Below are 22,754 nucleotides of genomic sequence, written 5' to 3'. Positions count from 1 at the left end.
CAATTCCTGACATTCCAGCCAGAACAAAGTGTCCCCTGAGGATATTAATGATCACAGTGTTGATTTTTAGCAATCCAATATTTCAGTTTAATGTGCTAATTTTGAGAACTGAAAAGCCAGTATTTTGTTGGGAAAAAAAACTTTTTTTTGATGTTTGAATCATTTATGGCTTGAGACCTACCCAGGGAGTTGAAAATGCATTAACATTTTGACTAGAACAAAAGTCTGCTCTTTTAGAAAACATTCTCTCCCCCCAACAATCCTCAGGGGGAGGAAGAGAGGGAGACACTCAGCAGTCTCTTGTCTCCACTGCAAACATGACTGAGTCTGGACACCCTCAGGAGGTGGGATATATGCTTAGGACCAAAGGAACCACAGAAACACCTGAATGTTATGGAGCAAGGAATTCGAAGATGCTTTGGGGTAGAGGCAAATGGGTATGTCAAGAGACATGAACTTTCACTGTGACGTTATTTCAACTCTTGTAGAGTTGAGAGTTGTCAAAATTAAAAGCTGAGGGTTAACAAACCAACATTAAATATAAAAGGGAATCTAGATATGTGTGTGTATGTTTGTATACACATATTTGTGAGTGTATACATTTGTATGTACACTGTGGGTTCAAAAATTTTATGATAAAGTAGAACATGGACTTGGCTGTTTTGAAATTGGCCCAGGGTTCAGAAGCACACACACTCTTCTGCAGCAGCCCTGCCTCTCTGAACCCCCTCACCTCCATACACACCCTATCCCCCATGGCCAGCCGCACCGAGGCATCTATATAGTTCTGCAGAGTCTTAAAAAAAGGACCCAGACAGGTGTCAAAGAGGAAGGAGTGGTCTCTAGAGGATACATGGACTTTTCTGCATCTTTGCCATTTCCTGCTCCTCACCACCCCCTAATCTGTGTAAATCCAAGAAAGGGGAAAAAAACTTTTCTGGCACTTAGATTTTGAGAGAGGGAGAGGGAGGTAGGGAGAAAGCACAGTCACTTGGCACCCAACAAGAAGTGAACTGAACAAGCCCATAAGGTAGTGCAGTGGCTAAAGCACTGAACCTGGTAGCACAAATTTCTGGTTCAGTCCTTGGTGTCTCATGTGAGAATGATGCCATTGGTCTTTTATCCATCCACCTACCTATCACATCATTTACATCAACAAATATATCTTTTAAAAAATTGCCCTCAACTGGTCATTTTTGTAGACCCAGGTCTCATGCAGGCATAATTTCACTGTTCAGAATTACTTTTTCATTCAGTAAAGACAGAGGGTGAGACACCACAGCATCAGAGCTTCCTCCATTGCCTTACCACCTCCCATGTGGTGCCAGCTTGTACCTAAACCATTCACATAGCAATGCAGGCACCCTGCCTGGTGAGCTACCACTTTGGTTCCTGTTAGCTTCACTGTAGAGGTGCCTTTTTTTCTTTTTAAATTTTTCATTCTTTTGTTCATAGAAATTAAGAGTGAAGGGGGAGATAGCGGGAAAGAAGAAGAGATACCTGCAGCACTGCTTCATTGCTCATGAAACTTCCCCTGCTGCAGGTGGGGACCCTGGGCTTAAACCTGGGTCATTGCACACTGTAATGTGTGTGCTCCTCTGTATGCAGCACCACCTGGCCGCTTGCTTTTTAAAAACATTTATTGGGGGCGGGTCACACTTTCACCAGAATGACTCTGGCTTATGGTAGCGCTGAGAATGAAACCTGGGAACTCAAGAGTCTCAGGCTTGAATGTCTTTTTTTTTTTTTTTCCCTTAGGGTTTTCCCACTTGAGTTTGGTGCCTGTAACTATGAATCCACTGCTCCTGTTGCCTTTTTCCCCCCCCAGATTTTTTGGATAGGACAGAGAGAAACTGAGAGGAATGGGGAAGCTAGAGAGGGAGAGAGAGATACCTGCAGATCTGTTTCATTACTCATGAAGCTCCCCTCCACCCCCAAAGGTAGGGAGCTAGGGTCTTGAACCTGAATCCTTGCATGGGTCCTTGCACTTTGTACTATGTGCACTTAACCTGGTGTACCACCGCCTGACCCCCCAGGCTTGAATGTCTTTTGTAGAACTATCATGTATCTCCCCAGTCCCAAATACTTTTCAATAAAATAGTTGCTAAATCAGTCTTCTTTGAAGTAAAGCCACCTGTAAGGCAGCTGCCACCTGAGGTCCTATGCCCACTGTGCATACACCCTGCAAAGCCCTTCTGACACCACAGCAGGGGTCCATCCAGGGCAAGGTGGGGACTCTGCTGAGAGTGACAGGTAATCTCTCACATCTCCCTAGGACAAGGACATGGGGGGTATACCCTGGGCACCCCCCAGAGCAAGGCTTACCAATCTTCATCTGGAAGTTGTTGAAGGAGTGCTCATTGATGTACTTCATCTGGTCCATCAGCTTCATGGCAAAGTCAGCCAGTGCTTTGATGTGTGTCTTACCCACCTTGTCATAGGTGGTGTCGTTGAGGCCTGAGGCAGCCATGTAGGTGCTGCCGATGGTTTTGATCTTCTCCAGCTGTTTGAACCGGTCCTCACTGATGATCTGGACAGAACAAGGCCCATCCTGGTCATTCCCAAGCCTGAAGCTCTGGGGGCCAGAAGAGGTGTGGTGAAACAGCCTCCTGTGCTTCCCCAATCCACAAAAGGAGACCTATCTCCACAACAAACTCAGCAGAAAACACCAGTGCTCCCCAGAGGAGCCTGGAGCCTGGCTTCCACCAGGACCCATTCTGTGGTGACTAATCCAGGTTACAATCACCTCTGGATGGAAGAGGTGATTCCACACCCTGGGGCTAGCCACTATGGACTCATATGTCCACCTCACAATAGGGACTCTTTGTCCAGTGGATCTACAGAAAACCCACCTGCCTGCCCACTACAACCATTCAAGCAGCTCCAGCTCCCCCACTGCCTGAGTATTCCCTGAGCTGATCCAGCACTGCTGGGTCTCCTGCATCCCACATCTGGGCTCTTTTCCTACAGTCCCTACCTGGCCACCTCCCAGGATTGAGGTGCCTTGAGACACAGTTTCCCCAGTGCCTGCTTTATTTGAGGTACACAGCATGGAGGTGAGAGATAGGTGTCAGGTCTTTGGTTCTGTCTCTACCATATTGGGCCCTGCGTCCTTCCAGTCTCCTCCCTTAGTCTGACTCAAAGTGCTGTGCTGTACCATCTGGAGCCCATGGCCTGAGAGAGAGGTGGAAGGAGGTAGAAGTGGTGGGTGAGTGAGCCATCCAGGCCTCAAGTGCACACAGACAGGGCTGCAACCCCAGCTCTGCCACCTACTGCATGGGTCTTGGACTCATGTGTCAGCTTTCTCATCTGCATCCAGGTAGTGGAGAGCACACAGGGAGACTGACTGCCCAGGATGTGATCTGGGGCTCCTGACATCAGAGTTCATAAACAGTGGAAGGGGTGTAGGGTGTCCCCACATCCTCCTGCCCCAGCCCCCAAGCCATACCTCATCAAAGTCAGCAATAATCTCATTGAGCAGCCTCAGGCACTCGACGCCCTCGTTGTTGGCCTCCAGCTCCACATAGAACTCGGAGAAGTTGGCGATGGAGGCGAACATGACAGCCACGCACTCGCATGACTGGTAGTAGAGCTCATCATTGCGCCGCTCGCGGGCCAGGAAGTGGGCAGCCACATCCTTGGGCAGGATGTTGTGCAGCAGCCTCCGATTGTAAGCCTGCAGCTCCTCCATCTCTTCCTTCTCCTCCGTGGCCTGGTGCCAGGCATGGGTCAGAGAGGAGGCAAGCAACATGCGACTTAGATAGGGAATTTGCCTGTTCTGCCATGCACTGGGGCTGAGCAGAGTGGCCTCACAGGCCCCTTTGGATATCGCCAGTGCAGCCAGGAGGCAAAGGCCTCCCCTTCCGCTTAGTCAGGGAAGCCCCAAGCAGGCTGTATAAAAGGGCCAGAGTGAAGGTGACCCACCCAATACAAGCACAGCTGCTACTAGTGCTGTTTTGCTGTGGAGGGGAGAGGGCCATCACACCCCACCTTGCAGCACCCCCAACCTGCAGGTGCTCTGCTTACCAGGCCCCTTGGGTGCCCCCTCCTGTGGGTGACAAGGGGCCACTGGGGCCTGCCAGCACCTGGAGCAGTCTATGTAGACTGAATGGAGAGCAGAACGCTGGCTGGATTTCAGTCCCAATGGTTGATCACACAGCACAGATCAGAGAGTGGCCTCCAGCCCAGCTTTTCTGCCTCTGTCCTGCCCTGCCCTGCACTGCCCTGCCCAGGCCACCTCTTACCAGCTCTGGGCACAGCTTATGGGTTGGGCTTCCTAGCAACAGTCTCTGATGCCTATTTGATCCATCTGCCCCGGAGGAGCCCTAAAGTCCAGGTCAGGCCCTACTCAGAAGCCCCCGGTGCCTGTTCCTGCTCCTGGACCTCCATGCTCACCTCCTACCCTCCTGACTCCTCTCTGCAACCCCAAGCTGAGCCTGTCCTCGTCTCCCCTGTGTCCCTACCCCTGGCACATGTGGGAGTTCTGGGCTAGTACTTATGACTTAAGAATATTATCAGAGTATGAGGACTCAGGTCTGAGCCCCTGACCACCCCATGGGAGCACCTGCATGGGGAAAGTTTCATTTGTGGTAGAGCCATGGTGTGATGTCTCTCTTGTCTGTCTTTCTCCCCTCTCTGTCTCTTACTCACTATCTTACCTTTTAAAGGAAAAAAAGTTCTGACAAGAGTAGAGGGATTGTGTAGGTAGGGGAGCCACAGAAATAACCCTGGTAGCAAAACAAAATTGCATTATCCCTGACCCATCCAGGTCCCAGCACTATTGAGGAATTTGCATGGAATAAATTCCAAGATTTTATCCCTTGACTCCGGAAAGCAGGAAACTGACTGATCAGGACAAAGGTCAGACAGGCCAAGGCCTGAGCAGGACAGCAGGACTGAGGCTGGGCCAGACCAAGAGCTCACCCACTCACAGAGCCCCTGCTGCCGCCACCAGGCCAAAATCACTCACCTGCAGTTTCCAGAGGAAGTCCAGGCGGGCAGTAGACTCCACCTGCTGGGCATGTAGGTACAGGGCCAGCACGAAGACTGAGATGATGATGGGTGTCACCACCTTCAGTGCCACCTTGGTTGCATGTTCAGGGCTACAGAAAGGAAATGCCCTGGAACCTCATGGCTGGCTCCACACACCCTGTCCGCCCCCCACCCCCACACTCCAACTTACTCTTCCTCCAGCTACAACTCCCCTCTCCTGATCAAACTTCGCCTGAGGCATGGCTCCTCCCAGAAGCCTTCCCTGCTAGCAGCCCCATCACACAGCAGCTCAGCAGCTACTACCTGTCCTGCCTCCTTTCTCTCTCCTATTATCACCCAGGAGCCTCCTCCTGGTCATATCAGGGGAGGAACCTGGCCCTTCTGGAAGTCAGTGTATCATCCCCAGGCCTTCGTAGATAACACCAGGGTCAGGGATGCAGCAACAGGAATCCAGGCAGGATATACTGACCATCTCTGGTCAACCTTGGGCAAGTCTCTTAACCTCTCTGAGCTTTAGTTTCTTTATCTATAAAACAAGATAGCAGTATAACGTTGGTGGGAATGTAAATTGGTGCACCTACTTTGGAAAGTAGTATGGAGAATCTTCAAATAAAAATGGAAACACCTTATGATCCAGCAATACTACTCTTGGGCATTTATCCAAACAAAAACATCAATTCAAAGGGACAGATGCACCCCTATGTTCACAGCTGTATTATTCACAATAACCAAAGAGCAGAAGCAGCCTAAATGCCCATCAGCAGATGACTGCATAAAGAAGTTATGGGATATGTATTCAATTAAAAAAGATGTTATGTCCTTCAGAACAAAATGGATGGAACTGAAGGTAATTATGGTTAGTGAAATAAGGAAGGAAGTGAATGTCAACTACTGGGTAGTTTCCCTCATATATGGATATAGAGGATTGAAATATGTGAACTTTCAAAAGAAAAAAGGGTGGATAGAAGTAGCCAAACAGTTTCTAAGACTTTAAGAGAACTATGGTGGTTAACACTGTGAGGGTGGAGACAACCAGAACTCTGTTGGGGGAAGAGTAGTGTGGAACTATACCCTTCTAATTTTGTAAGCTATACTCTGGTTTCTCTTCAGACCGTATAAATCTTTCGCCTTTTACTAATTTTGTAAGCTACTATTGGGTAGTATGCCAGCTCCCCCAGCTTAAAGCTTCTGTCTCTAATCCTACTTAACTAAGCACCACCCTGCCTGCAGGGTATTATATTGGTTTAATCCCCACTGGTTCATGATGTCTTTTTGCTCCGCCCCCTCTCCTTGTCACACCCTGATTTTCACCAATCTCTTTTCGCTCCACCTTCTCTACGTCACATCCTGTTCCCACCCTACTTGGCGAGTATATATATATATATATATATAGTTTAGTTTGGCTTAGATTGTGCTGCGTTCCGCATGAATAAAGACTGATCTGCGTACCGAGTCCCTGGTCGTCTGTCTCCCGCCCGCGAAGCTAGCTAGCCCAGCAAGCTACTATTAAATCATGAATAAAAAAAAGTAGTAGGTCTGGGTGGTGGCACATCTTGCTAAGTGCACACATTACAATGCACAATGAACTGTGTTCAAGCCCTAGGTCCCCTCCTGCAAGGGGGAAGCTTCACAAATGGTGAAACAGTGCTGCAGGTCTCTCTCCCTCTCTCCCTCTCTCTTCTCTCTCAATTTCTCTCTGTCTCGATACAAAATAAATAAAAAATATATTAAAAAATAAATGAAGAGGAGAAGAAAGAAAAGTAGCTAAAAAAATAAAAGCCACACTTGAAGACTATGGTAAGAGTAAAGACACTGTACACAAAGTGCTATTTGTTGCACCTCAAGAGCAACTCCAAAAGGTGGCTGTTACCATGGGCTTATCTTTCTGTTGGCATTATAAAGCCATGTTCTTTATAAAGCCATGTTCTTTTAAATTTCATATCACACACGATAGAGTTTCACATGAGGGAGAGGGAGAGAGAAAAGTCAGAACAGCACTCTGACCTATGCTGTGTTGGGCATTGAACTGGCGTCAGCCATGCATGCCCTGCACTTGTCTACTCTCACTGAAACAGATACTGAGAAGCCTGCACCCTATCCAGCATCTGGAAAGCCTCTTGGAGCCCTGGCCTGAAGCAGCCTGTACAGGGCCCAGCCCACAAAGCCAGCAGGGCTCTCCTTCTGGCTCCTGTTCTCCTGTGTGTCACAGACAAGCTTGTAGGGCAGAGCTGCAGGCTAAATGAATTAAGATGAGGCTCTGCAGAATGACTTGCAGCCCGTGTCCCTAGCTCTTGGGCTGGTGGGGTCATAAAAAGAAGGAAGAATTAGAAGCCCTGCCCTCAGAGGGTCACCCTGGCCCTTCTGGCCTCCTTCCTGGCCCAGCTAGCCACCACTGTCCCTGTGGCTGGGGGATCTGGGGGGAGAGCGTCCACTCACCACTGGGAGGTCCCGTTGTTGTTGAAGTCTCTGTGAACAGAAGGTGGGAGGGTGGGTGTCAGGGCTGCTCCTCTGCTCCTTGCATCCCCGTGCCCCTTCTGTCCCCCCATCCCCCAGACCTGCAACCCCACTCCTAGTACTACTACCCTGTCTCATTACTCCTTTGCCTTCCCACCCTCGGCCCCTCTAGATCCAAGGAAGCCCAGCCCCAACTGGCATCTAGTTACCATGTTGCAAATGGCCTAGCCTTTACCCAAGACCAAGGCTGAAGCACACTCTGGTTACCAGGCCCAGCCTGTGCCAGCACTGCAACCCTTGGTTTAGTCAGTCTTAAAATGCAGCCAGTGCCAGTACTCCTGCCCCAGATGTGTAAAAGATGGACAAGGCTTTGGAGAATCAGTGGAGTGGGGAAGTGTAGACTATTTCATATTCAACTATATATTAAAATGATGTTTGGGATGAATTAGTTACAAAAAGTGTTATTTTAAAAATATGTATTTCTTCATTAATTTTTTAATTTTTATTTTATTTTTTCCTCCAGGGTTATCACTGGGGCTCAGTGCCTGCACCATGAATCCACTGCTCCTGGAGACTATTTTTTCCATTTTTGTTGCCCTTGTTGTTTATCATCATTGTTGTTGTTATTCATTTCATTTTAATGAGGGAGTTACAGACAAAGAGAGACCAGAGAACTGCTCAGCTCTAGCTGATGGTGGTGCTTGGGGACTGAACCTGGGATCTCAGGCATGAAAGTGTTTTGCATAGCCATTAGCTGTCTCCCCAATCTGGTTAAATAAAATGCTTTAAGTAGTCACATTATTGCCTTTTTAATATAGCTACTAAGATTTTCCTTTCCTTTTCTCTCCCTTCCTCCCTTTCTTTCTTTCTCTTTTCCTTTGCAAGCAGGATTAATGCTGGGGATCAGTGCCTGAATGCCTCCACCCCTCCCAGTGACCATTTTTTCTTTTTGATAAAGGGTGAGAGACAGAATGAGAGGGAGGGTGAGGGAACAGAGACAGAGAGAGGGAGACATTCCAACAACACTGCTCCACCACTTGCAAAGGTGGGCACCAGGGCTTGAACCTAGGTCCTTGAGCATGGCAACATGCATTCTGTGAGCCATGACCAGGCCCCTTGGAACATTTTAAATGCCACACACAGCTTGATTATTTTTTTTATCTATTGGACAGGGCTGCCTTAGCTGAGCCAGGGCCTCCCACCTCACAAACACCCTCCTTACTCTGTTCTCCTCAGTGCAGGAGAGGAGAGGAGAGGCTGGATTGCTAGGAGGACAGGCGATCATGCCTGTCTCGGTATCTAACTCAGGCAGAACAGAGTCCAGACACCACAAAAGCTGCCTTCTTGCTTCCAGACCCCTATTACAAAGCTCTACTGAACCTTGGCCATCTGGTCTTGAGGTGCCACATGCCACTGGAACTGAGTGAAGACAGCTGGTTAGAAGCTCCCCTGGACAGGTGAGGAAGTACCACTGCCCTGTAGTCACCTCACTGCTGTGAGTGGTGTGTGTGTGTGTGTCGTGGGTGTGAGGGGGGACCCAGATACTGTGGAGCTTGTCCTGACAGGCAGAGCTGGAGAGTCACATGCCCTGCAGCCCAAGACCCTTGACCCCCCATTCTCCCCCTTCCCCACAATACCCTGCCCAACCCAGCTGGAGATGGGGGGCACATACATGGCATTGGCAGTCACCAGCAGGTCAGCATTGTCAAACAGGGTGATGCCGGGCACTTCCACCACGAGCACGTATGTGAGCTCGATGGCCAGCATGAGCACCAGTTTCCCGATGCAGCTGATCTGCAGGAACACGGAGCAGGCCAACAGGCTGAGCAGCACACTGTAGGTGAAGTACTGTGGAGAGAGGGCAGTGGGCTGCAGAGTGGCAGGCCCAGGCCTCAGAGGCCCTGCTTCCCACTCCAGGTTACCCACTCCATGCCAGCCTGAGTGGCTGCAGGTGGAGTCTAGTCTGGGTGCTTGTGAAGGGAAAGTGGTGTGTTTGTGGGGGGGTATGTGTATGGGTGCTCCAGTCTGAATTCCACCAGCACCATGACAGTTGAGTGTCTCAGAGCCAGAGTCCAGGGCCAGACACACAGAAACTTCACTATGGACCACCTGTGTGACTGAGTCTTGGCCTCTCTCAGCCTCTTAGTCTGTGAAACCAACCACCCGCCTTCCGAATATATAGTGACAAGTACAAGAAATGGAGCCAATGGGCGCGTGGCAGCACACTCTGAACCAGTGAGTCTGATGGTCGTGCTGGTTTAGGGCTGGCTTCTTTGTTTGCTTGTGAACCCCAGGAAACAGGGAGTGCTAAGGGGCTCAGGGAGTGCTAAAGTGGGGACTCCTGCCAAAGCTGAGGGGTCAGAGACTGGGAAATGAAAGACTGGGGGAGGGAGGTATCTGAAACTGGGTGGGGGGAGGGACAAGGATTGAGACTGCACGAGGCCCCACCCAGCTCAGTACCTCAGGGAAGTTGCAGTTGGGCCAGGAGCTGCCACAGAAACCCCGCTCATCACCCAGGCTATAGTTGGTGGCCGACTCTACCACGTGGCAGGCATTGACCTGGCTGGTGCTGATGTTGTGCTCCTCTGCCAGGCAGCCAAACAGGTCCCTGGAGTTGCACATGAACTGGGGTGGGGAGGAGAGAAGAGGAGAGGAGAGGTCAGCCTGGGGTGGCGGTGGGGGCACCACAGAGGCAGCAGGTACCTGTTCACCTGGGTCTCAAGCAGCCTAATGTTGCCCAGGACAGTAGAAGAGCCAGAAGAGACTGAGAACTGGAGCCAGACAGGCACACCGAGTTGAACACACATGTTACAATGTGCAAGGACCTGAGTTTGTCCCTGGTCCCCACCTGCAGGGGGGCAGCCTCACTTTCTTTTTTAAAATATTTTATTTATTCGATAGAAACAGATCTAGAGAAAATGAGGGAAGAGAGAGAGAGAGAGAGTGAGAGAGAGAGAGAGAGAGAGAGGACTGCTTCACCACTTGTGGAGGGGAAGAGGAGCTTGAACCCAGGTCCTTGTGCATTGTAACATGTGTGCTCAACTGGGTATGCCACTGTCTGACACCCCCTCCCTCCCTCTCCACTTTTCCCTTACCTCCCAATTTCTCTTGTCTTTACCAAAAAGAAGAAAAGAGAAAGAAAGAAAAAAAGACCACTAGTGGCAGTAGATTTGTTATATAGGCTTCAAGCCCCAGAGTTATCCCTGGTAGCAATAAAAACAAACAAAAAATAAATAAATAAGGGGTTGGGGGATTTGGGCGGTAGCGCAGCGGGCTAAGCGCACGTGGTGCAAAGCAAGGACTGGCATAAGGATCCTGGTTTGAGCCCCTGGCTCCCCACTTGCAGGGGAGTCACTTCACAAGTGGTGAAGCAGGTCTGCAGTTGTCTTTCTTTCCCCCTCTCTGTCTCCCCCTCCTCTCTCCATTTCTCTCTGTCCTATCCACAACAACAGCATCAATAACAACAATAATAACTACAACAATAAAACAACAAGGGCAACAAAAGGGAATAAATAAAAAAATTTTAAAAATAAGGGGCTGGGCAGTAGCATCCCCAGTAGAGTGCACTTGTTGCCATGCACCCTACTGTAGGGGGACGCTTCACGAGTGGTGAAGCAGAGCAGCAACTGGTGTCTCTTTCTCTCTCTGTCTCTCTTCCTCTCCGTTCCTCCCTTTCCTCTTAAATTTTTTTATTATCTTTATTTATTTATTGGATAGAGACAGCCAGAAATCAAGAAGGAAGAGAGATAGAGAGGAAGAGAGACAGAGAGACATCTGCAGCACTGCTTCACCACCCATGAAGCTTTCTCCCTGCAGGTGGGGACCAGGACTCGAACCTGGGTCCTTGCGCATTGTAACATGTGCACTCAACCAGGTGCGCCACCAGCTGGCCCCACTCCCTTTCCTCTTGATTTCTGACTTCAAAAATAAAAATAAGAAACCTTTAAAAAGAAAGAGAGAAAGAAAGAAAAGAAAGAAAGAAAGAAAGAAAGAAAGAAAGAAAGAAAGAAAAAAAGAAAGAAAGAAAAGGAAAAAAAGCACAGTTTGCCCATTCATAGGGACTTCCCCTGGGACTCTGGCTATGGGAAAGGCCTTGGTCAACTCTGACCTCAGGTACAAGGTGGGGCACAAAGGCAGGTTTCTGGGAAGGAAGGGCTCCAGGAAATGCCTCAGGAAATCTCTTTGCAGCCTAGGCTTGTTGGGCACCAGGCCTCACCATGTTGACAAATGCCGACAGGAACACCAGGATGATGGTGAACACGCCAACCAAGGTGCTGTTTATCTTGGACCGCACGATCTTCCTGGAGAGGGACTGCAGAGGGGATGGGAAGAGCTGTCCTCAGGGTGGGGGGGGGGGAGAGGGCAGAGGAAGAGACGAGAGATGAGACAGTGCTGCTGGGGATACCATACGTCCTTCCCTGGTGAAGCTGAGTAGAAGCAGCCCTCCGCTCCAGCTGTCTCCGCAGGCATCCCTGGGGGTTTTCCTGAGCAAGTGTGCAAATCTCAGGCAACCTTGACTACTGCTTCCTGGCCAACAGGGGTACAGACTCTGAAGGCCAGGTATGGTCCTCTTATAATGCTTGCAAGAGAGGTAGCATGAAAGGGCAGACACTGCCATGGACTCAGCAGGGAAGCAGAGGGATGAGCACACTAGTCTCTGTGTGGATTCTGCTGGGAGTTTCAGTCAGGAAGGGCCAGGGGCCAGGGAGGTGCTCAGCAGGCATTACTCAGGCTTCACTATGTATGTGGCCCTGGGCTTAATACACAGCACCAAGGGGATTCCTTCGATGGTGGAGTGGTGTTTCAGTGTCTCTCCCTCTCTCTTCTCTATAAATATAGAATAAAAATGGTAAGAGATTGTTCAGCAGTACTGCACAAGCACAGGGTCCTAGGCTTATGCCCTGGCTTCTCATGTGAAATAAATACAGGGGGAATGGGTGAGGAAGCACTCACCTGAGTTCACAAGTATATAAGGACTTGGATTTGAGCCCCCACTTCCCACGAGCAGGGGGGAAACTTCAAAGTCGTAAAGCAGGCCTACAGGTGTCTATCTTTTTCTCTCCATCTTTTCATCCTCTCTCAATTTCTCTATGTCCTATCAAATAAATTAGAAAAATGTGGGGCCAGGTGGTGGTGCACCTGGTTAAGTGCTCACATTACAGTGCACAAGGATCCAGGTTCAAGCCCCTGGTCCCCACCAGCAGGGGGAAAGTTTCACAAGTGGTGAATCAGGGCTGCAGGTGTCTCTCTGTCTCTCTCCCTCTTTGTCTCCCCCTTAGTTCTCAATGTCTCTTTATCTTTATCCAATAATAAGATAAATAAATAAAATAAAAATAAATTAGAAAAATGGGGGGGATGCTGTTAGAAATGATGGATTCATAGTGCCAGCACTGAGCCCCACTGACCATCTTGGTGGCAATAAGAAAGAGAGAGGGGTGGAAAGAGATAGGGGGAGAGAGAAAGAGAGAGAGAGAGAGAGAATGGCAGGTAGTAGAGCAAAGGTGTCATAAAATGCCTAGAACTTTCCCAAGGAGGATCAGAAGGCTTTAAATTGAGGGTCTGAGGATTAGTTGAGATCCTGAGGGAGGAGATGAGCTATGAGAAAGGGTAGAGAGGGTGGGGCCCTTTCTAGCAGGATGCCCCTGGATCTGCCATTTCCCTCGCCTGATCCTCATTTTAGTTCCTGCAACTAGACAAGCCATATGTTCACTCAAAGCTATACGCCATTTTGGTAATGAGAACATTAGACTCTCCAAGTTTGATTCCCATGAACAAAGATCTGAGTTTGTGCCCCAGCTCCCTACCTGCAGGAGGGATGCTTCTCTGTCTCTCTCCTTTTATATCTCCTCCTCTCTCAATTTATCTTTGTCCTAGTAAATAAAGGGGGGTGGGAATAGGAAAAAAGGACCACCAGGAGTAGTGGATCTGTCATGCAGACACCAAACCCCAGTGATAACACTGGAGGCAATTTAAAAAAAAAGTGACAAGGGGGCCAGGAGATGCTATACCCAATAGAGCACTTTGCTGTGCATATGGGTTTGAGATCAGGTACCACACTGGAGCACTGTAGACAGCATCAGGGAGAGTGCCGTGAATGGTAGAGTAGGGCCGACTTCTTCCCTGTCTGCCTTTCTCTCTCCTCAAAAAAAAAAAAAAAAAAAAGAAAAGAAAAAGTGGGCTGGAGAGGTCACTCAGAGGTATCAAACATGCATGAGGTCCTAGTTAACTCCCTGCACTATATTACAAAAAAGAAAGTGAAGGGCTGGGAAAACAGCATAATGGTTATGCAAAAACTTCTATGCCTGAATCACAAAAGGGCCCAAGTTCAAGCCCCTGCACCACCATAAGCCAGAGCTGAGTAGTGCTCTGGTAAATAAAGATAAATAGAGAAAGAAAGGAAAGAAGGAAGGAAGAAAAAAAAGAAAAAGAGAAAGAAGTGTTGATGAAGACACAAGGGAGAAACCAGGACTCTTGTGCATCGTTGGCAATGTAACATGATTGCAGCTGTGGTGGAAAACAGGGTTATGGTTCCTCAAAAAATCAAACACAGAACCACCACATAGACTCAGCAGTTCCAGGTCTGCGTATTTATGCAAAATAATAGAAAGGGTGAATCCTTACTCAGTGGAGCACACACTTTACTGCACGTGAGCCTGCAGCTACCATGTGGGGCTGAGCACCCACACAAAGGAAACTTTACAAGTGGCAGAACAAAGACTATACTTTCAGGGATCATTTCTATAGTATGTTACAAGTGGTGGAACAGTGCTGTGATCTCTCTTCCCTCCCTCCCTCTTTTAAGAAAATGAAAAAAAAAAAAAGAAAAGAATCTGTAGGAGCAGTGGAACTGTGTAAGAAAGAACTGTATGGTTCCATTTTTTTTCTACATAATGTCCTGAATAGGCTGACTCAAAAACCCGGAAAGTCTAGCAGAGATTGCCAGGGGCCGTGGTGAACAGTGAGTGACGGCGAGTGCTGGTAGGTTTGGGCTGCTGTGGAGGATGACACAATTAGATGGTGGTGACAGTCATATGACTTTATGCGTAAACTAAAAATGGCTGGCTCACCATTCCGTTCACATTTATACAGATGAGCCATATCACAATAAAGCATTGACTTAAGGCAATTCTGCTCTGAACACAGACTATCAGGTGCGAGGGCCCAGGTTCAAGCCCCTGGTCACCACAGGGGAACACTTGCATGGGGGGGGAGCTTCATGAGCAATGCAGTGGTCTGTCTCTTTCTCTCTCTCTCTAGTTCTGTTTCTCACTTTCTAAATGAATGAATCAGTGAATGATTAAATAAATAAATAAATAAAATGACTTCACTAGGAGTGGAGGAACCACACAGGCAAAGCCCCAAAGATATTCCCAGTGGCAAAAAATAAAATAAAACAAAACAAAATAAAATAAAACAAAATGAAACAGAATGAAACAAAACAAAATGAACAATAATTCTGCTCTGCTACGTGCTTGCTGTGTGGCACCAAGGAAGTAACAAATGGCCTGAACCTCAGTTTCCTCGTCAGTAAATGGGATTATCTAGTTAGGATGGCTATGAAGAGGCAATGAAATGATGCATCTGAAAGTGCCCTAGAAGCTATTACATTGAATAGAGAATTTAGTTACTATTTGCATTTTATAGAAATAGAGAGCCAATAAGAAAATCCTTGTTTTCCTTTAAGGAAGTTTTTGGGTTTACCTTCAGGGAAAGTACTTTGGCACTAACATGGAGATCTGAGTCTAAAATAGTATGATGGATGCTGTTCAGTCTTTGGCAGTTTAAAATCCATCCCCCCACACTTCAAACCCCCCTCCCCACCTCATGTCTCTTAAACAGTTTGAGTTTTGATTCCCCAGTCCATCAGGGCTCCCTTCATCAGTTTGCTATGACCAGTGTATAGATCAATTTAGGCAAAAGTTATGAGTAGATGCTAAAGCCTTCTTTAGAGAAGGTGAATGGAGAACAGTTGTACCTACTCAGAGGCCAGGAGAAAGAACTTCAAGCTATCAAAAGAACAGGTTAGAAAGTATTAAATAGCTTTACTATCTATCTAGTGAGATTGAGTCTTGTACTGACTTGCTGCAAACCAACTTCCCTGGTCACCCTTTGAAAAGACCTACTCTTGACTCTAACAATCTCAGCAGGGGCCCAGGACTCACTGTTTAGAAGTCTCCTAAAGCTTGACTCCCTGACCCTGTCCCAGTTAACAGAGTGTCTCATCTGTAGTTTTGAGTTCATCTGTGTACCAGCCTTCACTCTAGTGTGGAGGAGAAGACTGCAAAATTGTGGCTCAGTGACTACTCGTGTTCAGAGCTCATAAAAAAGATCAACTAAAAAATAAGTTCAAATCAGTACATTCCCAGTTTAATGAATTCTAATCAATTCAACATGAAAAGCAGGAGTGGGGAGAGACACCATGAATAACTCTTGATTGGTCATGGGCTTTCTGGAAGTCTTCAGCCAATTCAATACCCTCCCTGGAGCCCTGACTCCCCCCCCCCATTTGTGATGGAGACCACACTTCTACCCCTCCAGTACTGCCAGGAAGGCCTGGGTTGCTTCTCACAGGAAGCCAGGACCAAGGCTACAGGGACTTGGTTGGAAGGGTCATAGCTGGCCTGGGAGGGGAGGTCTGCACTCTAGAGAGTGATTCTGCTGTCACTGAAGATGAATTGGCAGAGTCCCACCCAAAAAGAGTTAGAATAAAGGGGTTCTGGTCTCTGGGGGTGTCTACACTGCATCACTGAGTCTGTGACCATGTGTGACATTGAAGAGGGGCTCAGCATGTCTTTTTTTCTAAGTTAAGCTGCTGTCAGGTGCAGATCAGCACTGATGCCAAGGCAAGGAGCAGGAATGAGTGGCAGCTGCAGGTGCACCATCCATGAGCATCACCAGAGGTACTCTGGAGATGAACCCAAGAGTAAATAAAGCTACTGGGGGGGCGCAGTGATGCTATTCAAATCAAAACCAGTATGTCAGAACAAGATGAAGACCTTGGCACCCTATCAGCCTCACAGAGAATTCTGGGATATGTGTGAGCTATGCCAAGCTGTGTGGGGTAAAGATCAAACAAGCCAGGGGCTGAGCAGTGGCACAGCCAGCATGTGTTACCATGTGTAAGGACTCAGGTTCAAGGCCCTAGATCCCACCTGTAGGGGGAAGCTTCATGAATAGTGGAGTAGTGTTCCAGTCTCTCTTTTATGTCTCTCTTTCTTGCTCTCTCTCTCTCTTTCTACCTTTCCTTCCCTTTTTAGCTCTAATTATATATGAGAAGAGAAAAATGGCCTCCAGGAATAGTGAAACCATGATGACACCAAAGATAACCATGGTTGTAAATAAATAATAAAAAGACCAAGCAAGCTCAAGATGAAAAAGCAGGCAGACCCCTCTATAAGCACAGACAAATATCTTCCAACAAAAAGACCAGGAAGATGTTTCCTAACAGACAGCAGAGACAAAAATCTGAATAACTCAACCTACACTTTCTTCATTGCTCTCTCTTCAAAAAGTTTGAGGTGAGGACAAATAAGAGAGTCAGTCCAGGTCATCTGAGAGGGAGGGAGGGAGGGAGGGGGAAGAATGATGGAAAACCAAGTGAAATAGAGAGAGAGCAGCCTGGCAGTGCAGCCTTGTGCTGGTTTGGTGGCGCCGGGTCTGACAGCCTTTAGGCATTACTGTATCTCATGGCAGGGCCACTGGCCGTGACTACTGAGAAACCCTGGCTATGAGATCAAACGGTCTCTAGTAAAGGGAGAATGTTTTCAAAGGGAAAAAGAAACATCACTGAAAATTATAGTCTGGTCCACTCGTCAATACCGGAAAAGGTGATAAAAATCAACTTTAGTCAGTGTGCCTTTGGGCTATGAGGGGGGCTAAGCCACATGCCAGGGCTCGAGTGCACACTTGTGTGTGTGTGTGTGTGTGTGTGTGTGTGTGTGTGTGTGTGTGTGTGTTGATGGGGGGTTAGTCCTCTCCACTACAGAAGTGTTGAAAGGAGAAGTACTCCTCCTGTCCTAACATGCAAATGTTCAACCCACTGTATGAAAGAGGGAAGAAAACTCAGCAGATGGAAGAGGGGTACATAGTATAAACCACATCTCAGACTGGGGTATACTTATTACAAAGTGGATAGACACTGAGAAGATCATTTGATTGGGGGGGTGGCACAGAAGGATGCAGCAAGTACCCCCAGGTGTGTATATTTCAATTCCTGACTGAGATCAGCCAGTTCCAGGGAACACTTAGCAAATAATAATCAGATCTTTTCAGAAGGTCTGCATCTGTAAGATGGTTATGGGCATGGGGAGGGGGCTGGGAGGTGGATGATTTGTTCATCCCCCCCCACACACACACACACATCTCCCCAGAAACCACGGTCTTTTCAGAACACTTGGAACAATCGCTGGACTAGGAAAGGATTGAGAACAAGCTTATTAAATATGACAATGACTGGGAGTCAGGCGGCAGCGCAGTGGGTTAAGAGCATGTGGTGCAAAGTGCAACGACCAGCGTGAGGATCCCGGGTCAAGCCCCCGGCTCCCCACCTGCTGGGGGTTCGCTTCACAGGTGGTGAAGCAGGCCTGCAGGTGTCTATCTTTCTCTCCTTTCTGTCTTCCCCATCCTCTCTCCATTTCTCTCTATCCTATCCAACAATGACGACATCAACAATAGCTACAACAACAATAAAAACAACAAGGGCAACAAAAAGGAAATAAATATTTTTTAAATGTGACAATGACTATAAAGTAGATGGGTTCAATAACCCACAAGGAGGCAGAAATCATCTTCATGATCTTGAACAGTGGGGAAAAGAATTCACTAGACCTAGGTTGTAACTCAAAATGGCCAGTACAGAGGGTGAGGGTGCAGAGAAGTGACTGGTGTCCTCCCCCAACACCTCCAAACCAGACACAGACTAAAGGAAATCAGAATAGCTCAACTTTATTAAAGCAGCTAAAGCAAAAGGGCAGCATCTATGGGGGGTGGGGTGGATGCTGGCACACCACATAGAGTACGCATGCTACCCTGCTTGAGAACCCAGGTCCAAGCCCTTGGTTCCCACCTGCAGAGGGGAAGCTTCACAAACAGTGAAGCTGTGCTACAGGGGTCTCTTCTCTCTGTTTCTGTCTCTTATCTCTATTAAAAAGAAAGAATAAAAAAGTAATAATAAAATAAAAATAAAGAAAGAAAGAATAAAGAAAGAGGGGGAGTCTATAGCCATACCACCCTCACCCTGAACACGCCCGATATCGTCTGATCTCGGAAGCTAAGCAGGGTCAGGCCTGATTAGTACTTGGATAGCAGAAAGAGGGGGAAAGGCCTCTGGGAATAGTAGTGTGAGCACTAAGCCCCAGCAATAACTTTGGTGGCAAGAGGGGGGGCGCAGAGGGAGGGAGAGAGATGCACATCAAGGTTCTAGTTAACAGAAAATACATAAAGTTTTGATTCTCCTTTAAATCAGATACTTAAATAGCACAGGGAAACAATGATGTTCTTTTTCAGTTTTTAACATTAAAAAGAAAAACTTTTTCTTGGTTTGATTTGTGTGACAGGGCCTTATACATAAGAAGCATATGCTGTCATTATATTAGACTAAATCCCCAGCCAAGAAAAAATGGTTTGGGGGCAGCATTCAGCACAAGGACTTTTAAGAAGCCCTTCTAGCTACGGTGCTCATTTTGGTTATTGTAACTTTTTTATGGTAAAATACTTACAATTTGCCATCTTATCCATTTTAAGTCTATAATCCAGAGGCATTAACTGCATGCAGAATGTTGTAATCTGCTGTAATCACTGCTATCTATTTCTAAAACCCCGTCATCATGCCAAAGAGAAATTCTGGACCCATTAAGCAATAATTCCCTATTCCCTATCTTGCCAGCTCCTGGAATCCTCTGATCTAGTTTCCATTCCAGGAAGCCATCTTTTCTAGAAATTTTCATTTAAATAGGATCATACAGGTTAGGGAAACTGTGCATTAGTAACGTACCAGACTTTTATGCCTGAGGCCCACAGGTTGCAGGTTCTATCCCTGGTATCATTATATGCCAGAGATAGGCAGTGCTCTGATCTTAGTTTCACTCTCTCTCAAAATCTTTTTTAAAAGTAAGCAGAATCAGTCAGTGCTTATGTCTCCTTACATCTACTTTTTCTCATTCAGTACATTGTTCTCAGGGTTCATCCATGCATCAATACTTGAGTCTTTCTCTGACAGAATAGTAGCCATTGTTGTATCTCTCCAACTTTTGTTACCTATTTATCCAGTAATGGACATTGAGTTTCTACTTTTTTTTGTTAGTGTAAACAATTTTTATTATTATTTTTTTAACCATGAGAATTCAAGGTGCTTAGGAGCACTGAAGGGGGTGATCTGATCTTGCCAGGCATTGTGCAGGGTCTTTCCATTTTTAAAGATTTATTTATGAAAGAGAGGAGGTTAAGAGAGAGAGGGAGAGATAACTAAGGCATCACTCTGACCCATAAAATACAGGGATAGATCTAGGGACTTCAGGTGGAGATAGCATAATGATTATGTAAAGAGAGTCTCATGTCTGAGGCTCTGAAATCCCAGGTTTGTTGACGGCCATACCACCCTGAAAATGCCTGATCTCATTCTCAAATCTCAGGTTCAATCCCTCACACCACCATAAGTCAGTGCTGAGCAGTGCTCTGGTAAAAACAAACAAACAAACAAAAACTAGGGACTTCATGAGTCCAACATTTTGTCTATTGTGTCATCTCCCAGGCCACACAAGGTCCCTTCTTTTATCCAACTTGATACTAAAGTAATGGGCAATAGAGGCAGTGACAAGTGTCCTCTTGTTGCAAAGACTTACGAAGACTAATTAAAATGGCTAATATAATTAAGGTTCCACTGACAAACTAACTACCTGCCTTACCCCATTCCCTGCAGTCTAACTTGCTACCAATCAAGACTGGAAAGCAGTACTATGCACCCCTGATTCCTGACTTCCAAGCAGAGGCTCCTATCAGAGGGCCTTGGAGGGAGAAGGCGGCCTTGGGCTCAGGCACATACAGGACTCACCTTCATGCAGGAGTAGATCACAGACACAAATACCACCAAGGTCAGCAGCAGGAAACAGGTCAGATAAAAACTCAGCATGAACAGGGAGCTGGAAGAAGAGGGGGAGGGCATCCTGGGTTGACCTGGGCATGAGGTTCAGCAGCTCCCCAGGCTGGACCCAGGCTGGACCCAGCTGCAGGCTGTTCCCAGATGGAGCATGCCTTTGAGAAGGAAGCACAAGTTATTCCATCTCCCTAAACCTACTGCCTGGTCTTTTCTACCTTAGACTCATGGATAAGTGTTTTTTTTCTTATTGCAATTTACCATTGGTTCACAAAATTATTAGCTTTAGGGGTATAGTTTCTTAAGCTTGTGTGCATAAGATTCACTGCACCCACCAGTGAAGTTCCCATAATAGTTTCTATAATAGTCTGATAAAAACATAGTTTTTGTAACATCTAAAAGAGAGTGTGCTTACTTTTTATTTGCATACTTGTTCACTTGAGTTATTTATTCCACATACAATGAAGCTAGACAGTAGCTCTTTTCACCTCTTAATTCACTGAGCATAATCATCTTCAGTTCTATCTGTTTAGTGCTGAATCATAGATACCATATAATATTTTTACATTGTAGAATTAAATTCCATTGCATATAGTCTATAACTTCACTATCCCATAATCCACCAATGGACAGTCCACTAGTTCATATTTTGGCTATTGTGTACAGTGCAGCTATGAATATAGGAATGTTTATACCCTTTTCAATTTGTGTTTTTTGTTTAACCTTTGGATAAATGGCCGGTCAAATTTTGTTTTTTTTTATAGGGGGATTAATGGTTTACAGTCCACAGTAAAATACTGTAGTTTTGGGTAGCGCAGTAGTTTAAGCGCGTATAGTGCAAAGTGCAAGGATCAGCATAAGGATTCAGGTTGGAGCTCCTGGATCCCCACCTGCAGGGGGGTCACTTCACAGGCCATGAAGCAGGTCTGCTGGCATCTTTCTCTCCCCCTCTGTCTTCCTCTCCTCTCTCGATTTTTCTCTGTCCTATCCAACAACAACAACAGCGATAACAATAAAAACAACAAGGGCAACAAAAATGGGGGGAAAATGGCCTCCAGAAGCAGTGAATTTGTAGTGCAGGCACCAAGCCCCAGTGATAACCCTGGAAGAAAAAAAATGTTTTTACAGTCATGCCAGCTGATTCAGGATCCTCCTCCCTCAGTCTGGATCCCATCCTTCACATCATCCTGTCACCTTCCTTGGGGGAGAGTCATAACAGGGGAGACAAATGGAGATTCAAGTGGCAACTGCTCTGTGCTGGCTGTCTTGGCTCTCCACAGACTGGCTTCATTTGGCCTGGAAGCGCCTATGTTTAATGTTCCCCGGCTGTTTCTTCCACATTACTTGTTTGACAAAAGCTGTGAAGGCCAAAGGCTACAAACCAATTCCATAAACATTGTATGCCATAATATACAGTGATACCTTTGTCAACAGTCCAACCAGCCACACTGAGAAACAGCAGTGAGTGTCTCTTCAGAGAGCAGAGTCCCCCCATGCTCACTGCCTAGCCCCAGCCAGTAGAAATGCAAGCAACAGGAGGGGAGAAGGGAAGGTGAACCAGGCAGTAGTGCACTTGTGTGCACACGTTTCCATTACCGTGCACAAGGACCCAGGTTCAATCCCCTGGCCCCCACCTATAGGTGGCAAGCTTAATGAGCAGTAAAGCAGTGCTGCAGGTCTCTCTCTCTCCCTCCCTCCCTCGCTCCATTCCTCTCTCCCTAGATTCTCAATTTATCTCTGTCCTATCAAACATAAGAAAAATTTAAAAATAAAAATAGACAAAAAAAATTTAAAAAAAAGAAAATGCAAGCATCTCTACTCCGTCCACCCAAAGGCAAATTGCAGGTCATCTGAACACTGCTCATGGCAGAATCCTCAGACAAAAGACCTGAGCTGAGAGTGGGCAGGGAAAACAGCTTAATGGTCTACCTTGTAGCGCAGGTGGCACAAAAGCGCAAGGAATGGCATAAGGATACTGGTTGGAGCCCCCAGCTCCCCACCTGCAGGGGAGTCTCTTCACAAGCACTGAAGCAGGTCTGCAGGTATCTATCTTTATCTCCACCTCTGTCTTCCCCTCCTGTCTCCATTTTTCTCTGTCCTACCCGACAACAACAACAATAACTACAACAATAAAACAAAGGCAACAAAAGAGAATAATAAATAAATAAATATTAAAAAATACATTAGTCACATCCATGGATTGTGAGTTCAGACTGAC

General features: G+C 47.0%; 1 protein-coding gene across 3 annotated transcripts in view; it reads right to left on the bottom strand.

Annotated features, from left to right (window-relative positions):
• ADCY5 (adenylate cyclase 5) overlaps window positions 1-22,754 on the bottom strand; it is an 85,150-nt gene that overhangs the window by 6,426 nt on the left and 55,970 nt on the right. For 2 of the 3 annotated variants that reach the window (XM_060198258.1, XM_060198260.1), the window contains 8 exons: window positions 20,495-20,582; window positions 11,663-11,779; window positions 9,907-10,071; window positions 9,119-9,294; window positions 7,429-7,458; window positions 4,970-5,102; window positions 3,449-3,712; window positions 2,326-2,530 (listed from right to left, as the gene is read on the bottom strand). In XM_060198258.1, the coding sequence (XP_060054241.1) occupies window positions 2,326-2,530; window positions 3,449-3,712; window positions 4,970-5,102; window positions 7,429-7,458; window positions 9,119-9,294; window positions 9,907-10,071; window positions 11,663-11,779; window positions 20,495-20,582 (1,178 nt within the window). The remainder of the gene's footprint in view (window positions 1-2,325; window positions 2,531-3,448; window positions 3,713-4,969; window positions 5,103-7,428; window positions 7,459-9,118; window positions 9,295-9,906; window positions 10,072-11,662; window positions 11,780-20,494; window positions 20,583-22,754) is intronic. The other variant, XM_060198259.1, reaches the window with a different exon arrangement.

Source organism: Erinaceus europaeus, chromosome 9 (genome assembly GCF_950295315.1).
Source record: "Erinaceus europaeus chromosome 9, mEriEur2.1, whole genome shotgun sequence".
Lineage (NCBI taxonomy): Eukaryota > Metazoa > Chordata > Mammalia > Eulipotyphla > Erinaceidae > Erinaceus > Erinaceus europaeus.
Note: the sequence above shows the minus strand (reverse complement) of the source record. Positions and strands in the feature narration are given on the sequence as shown.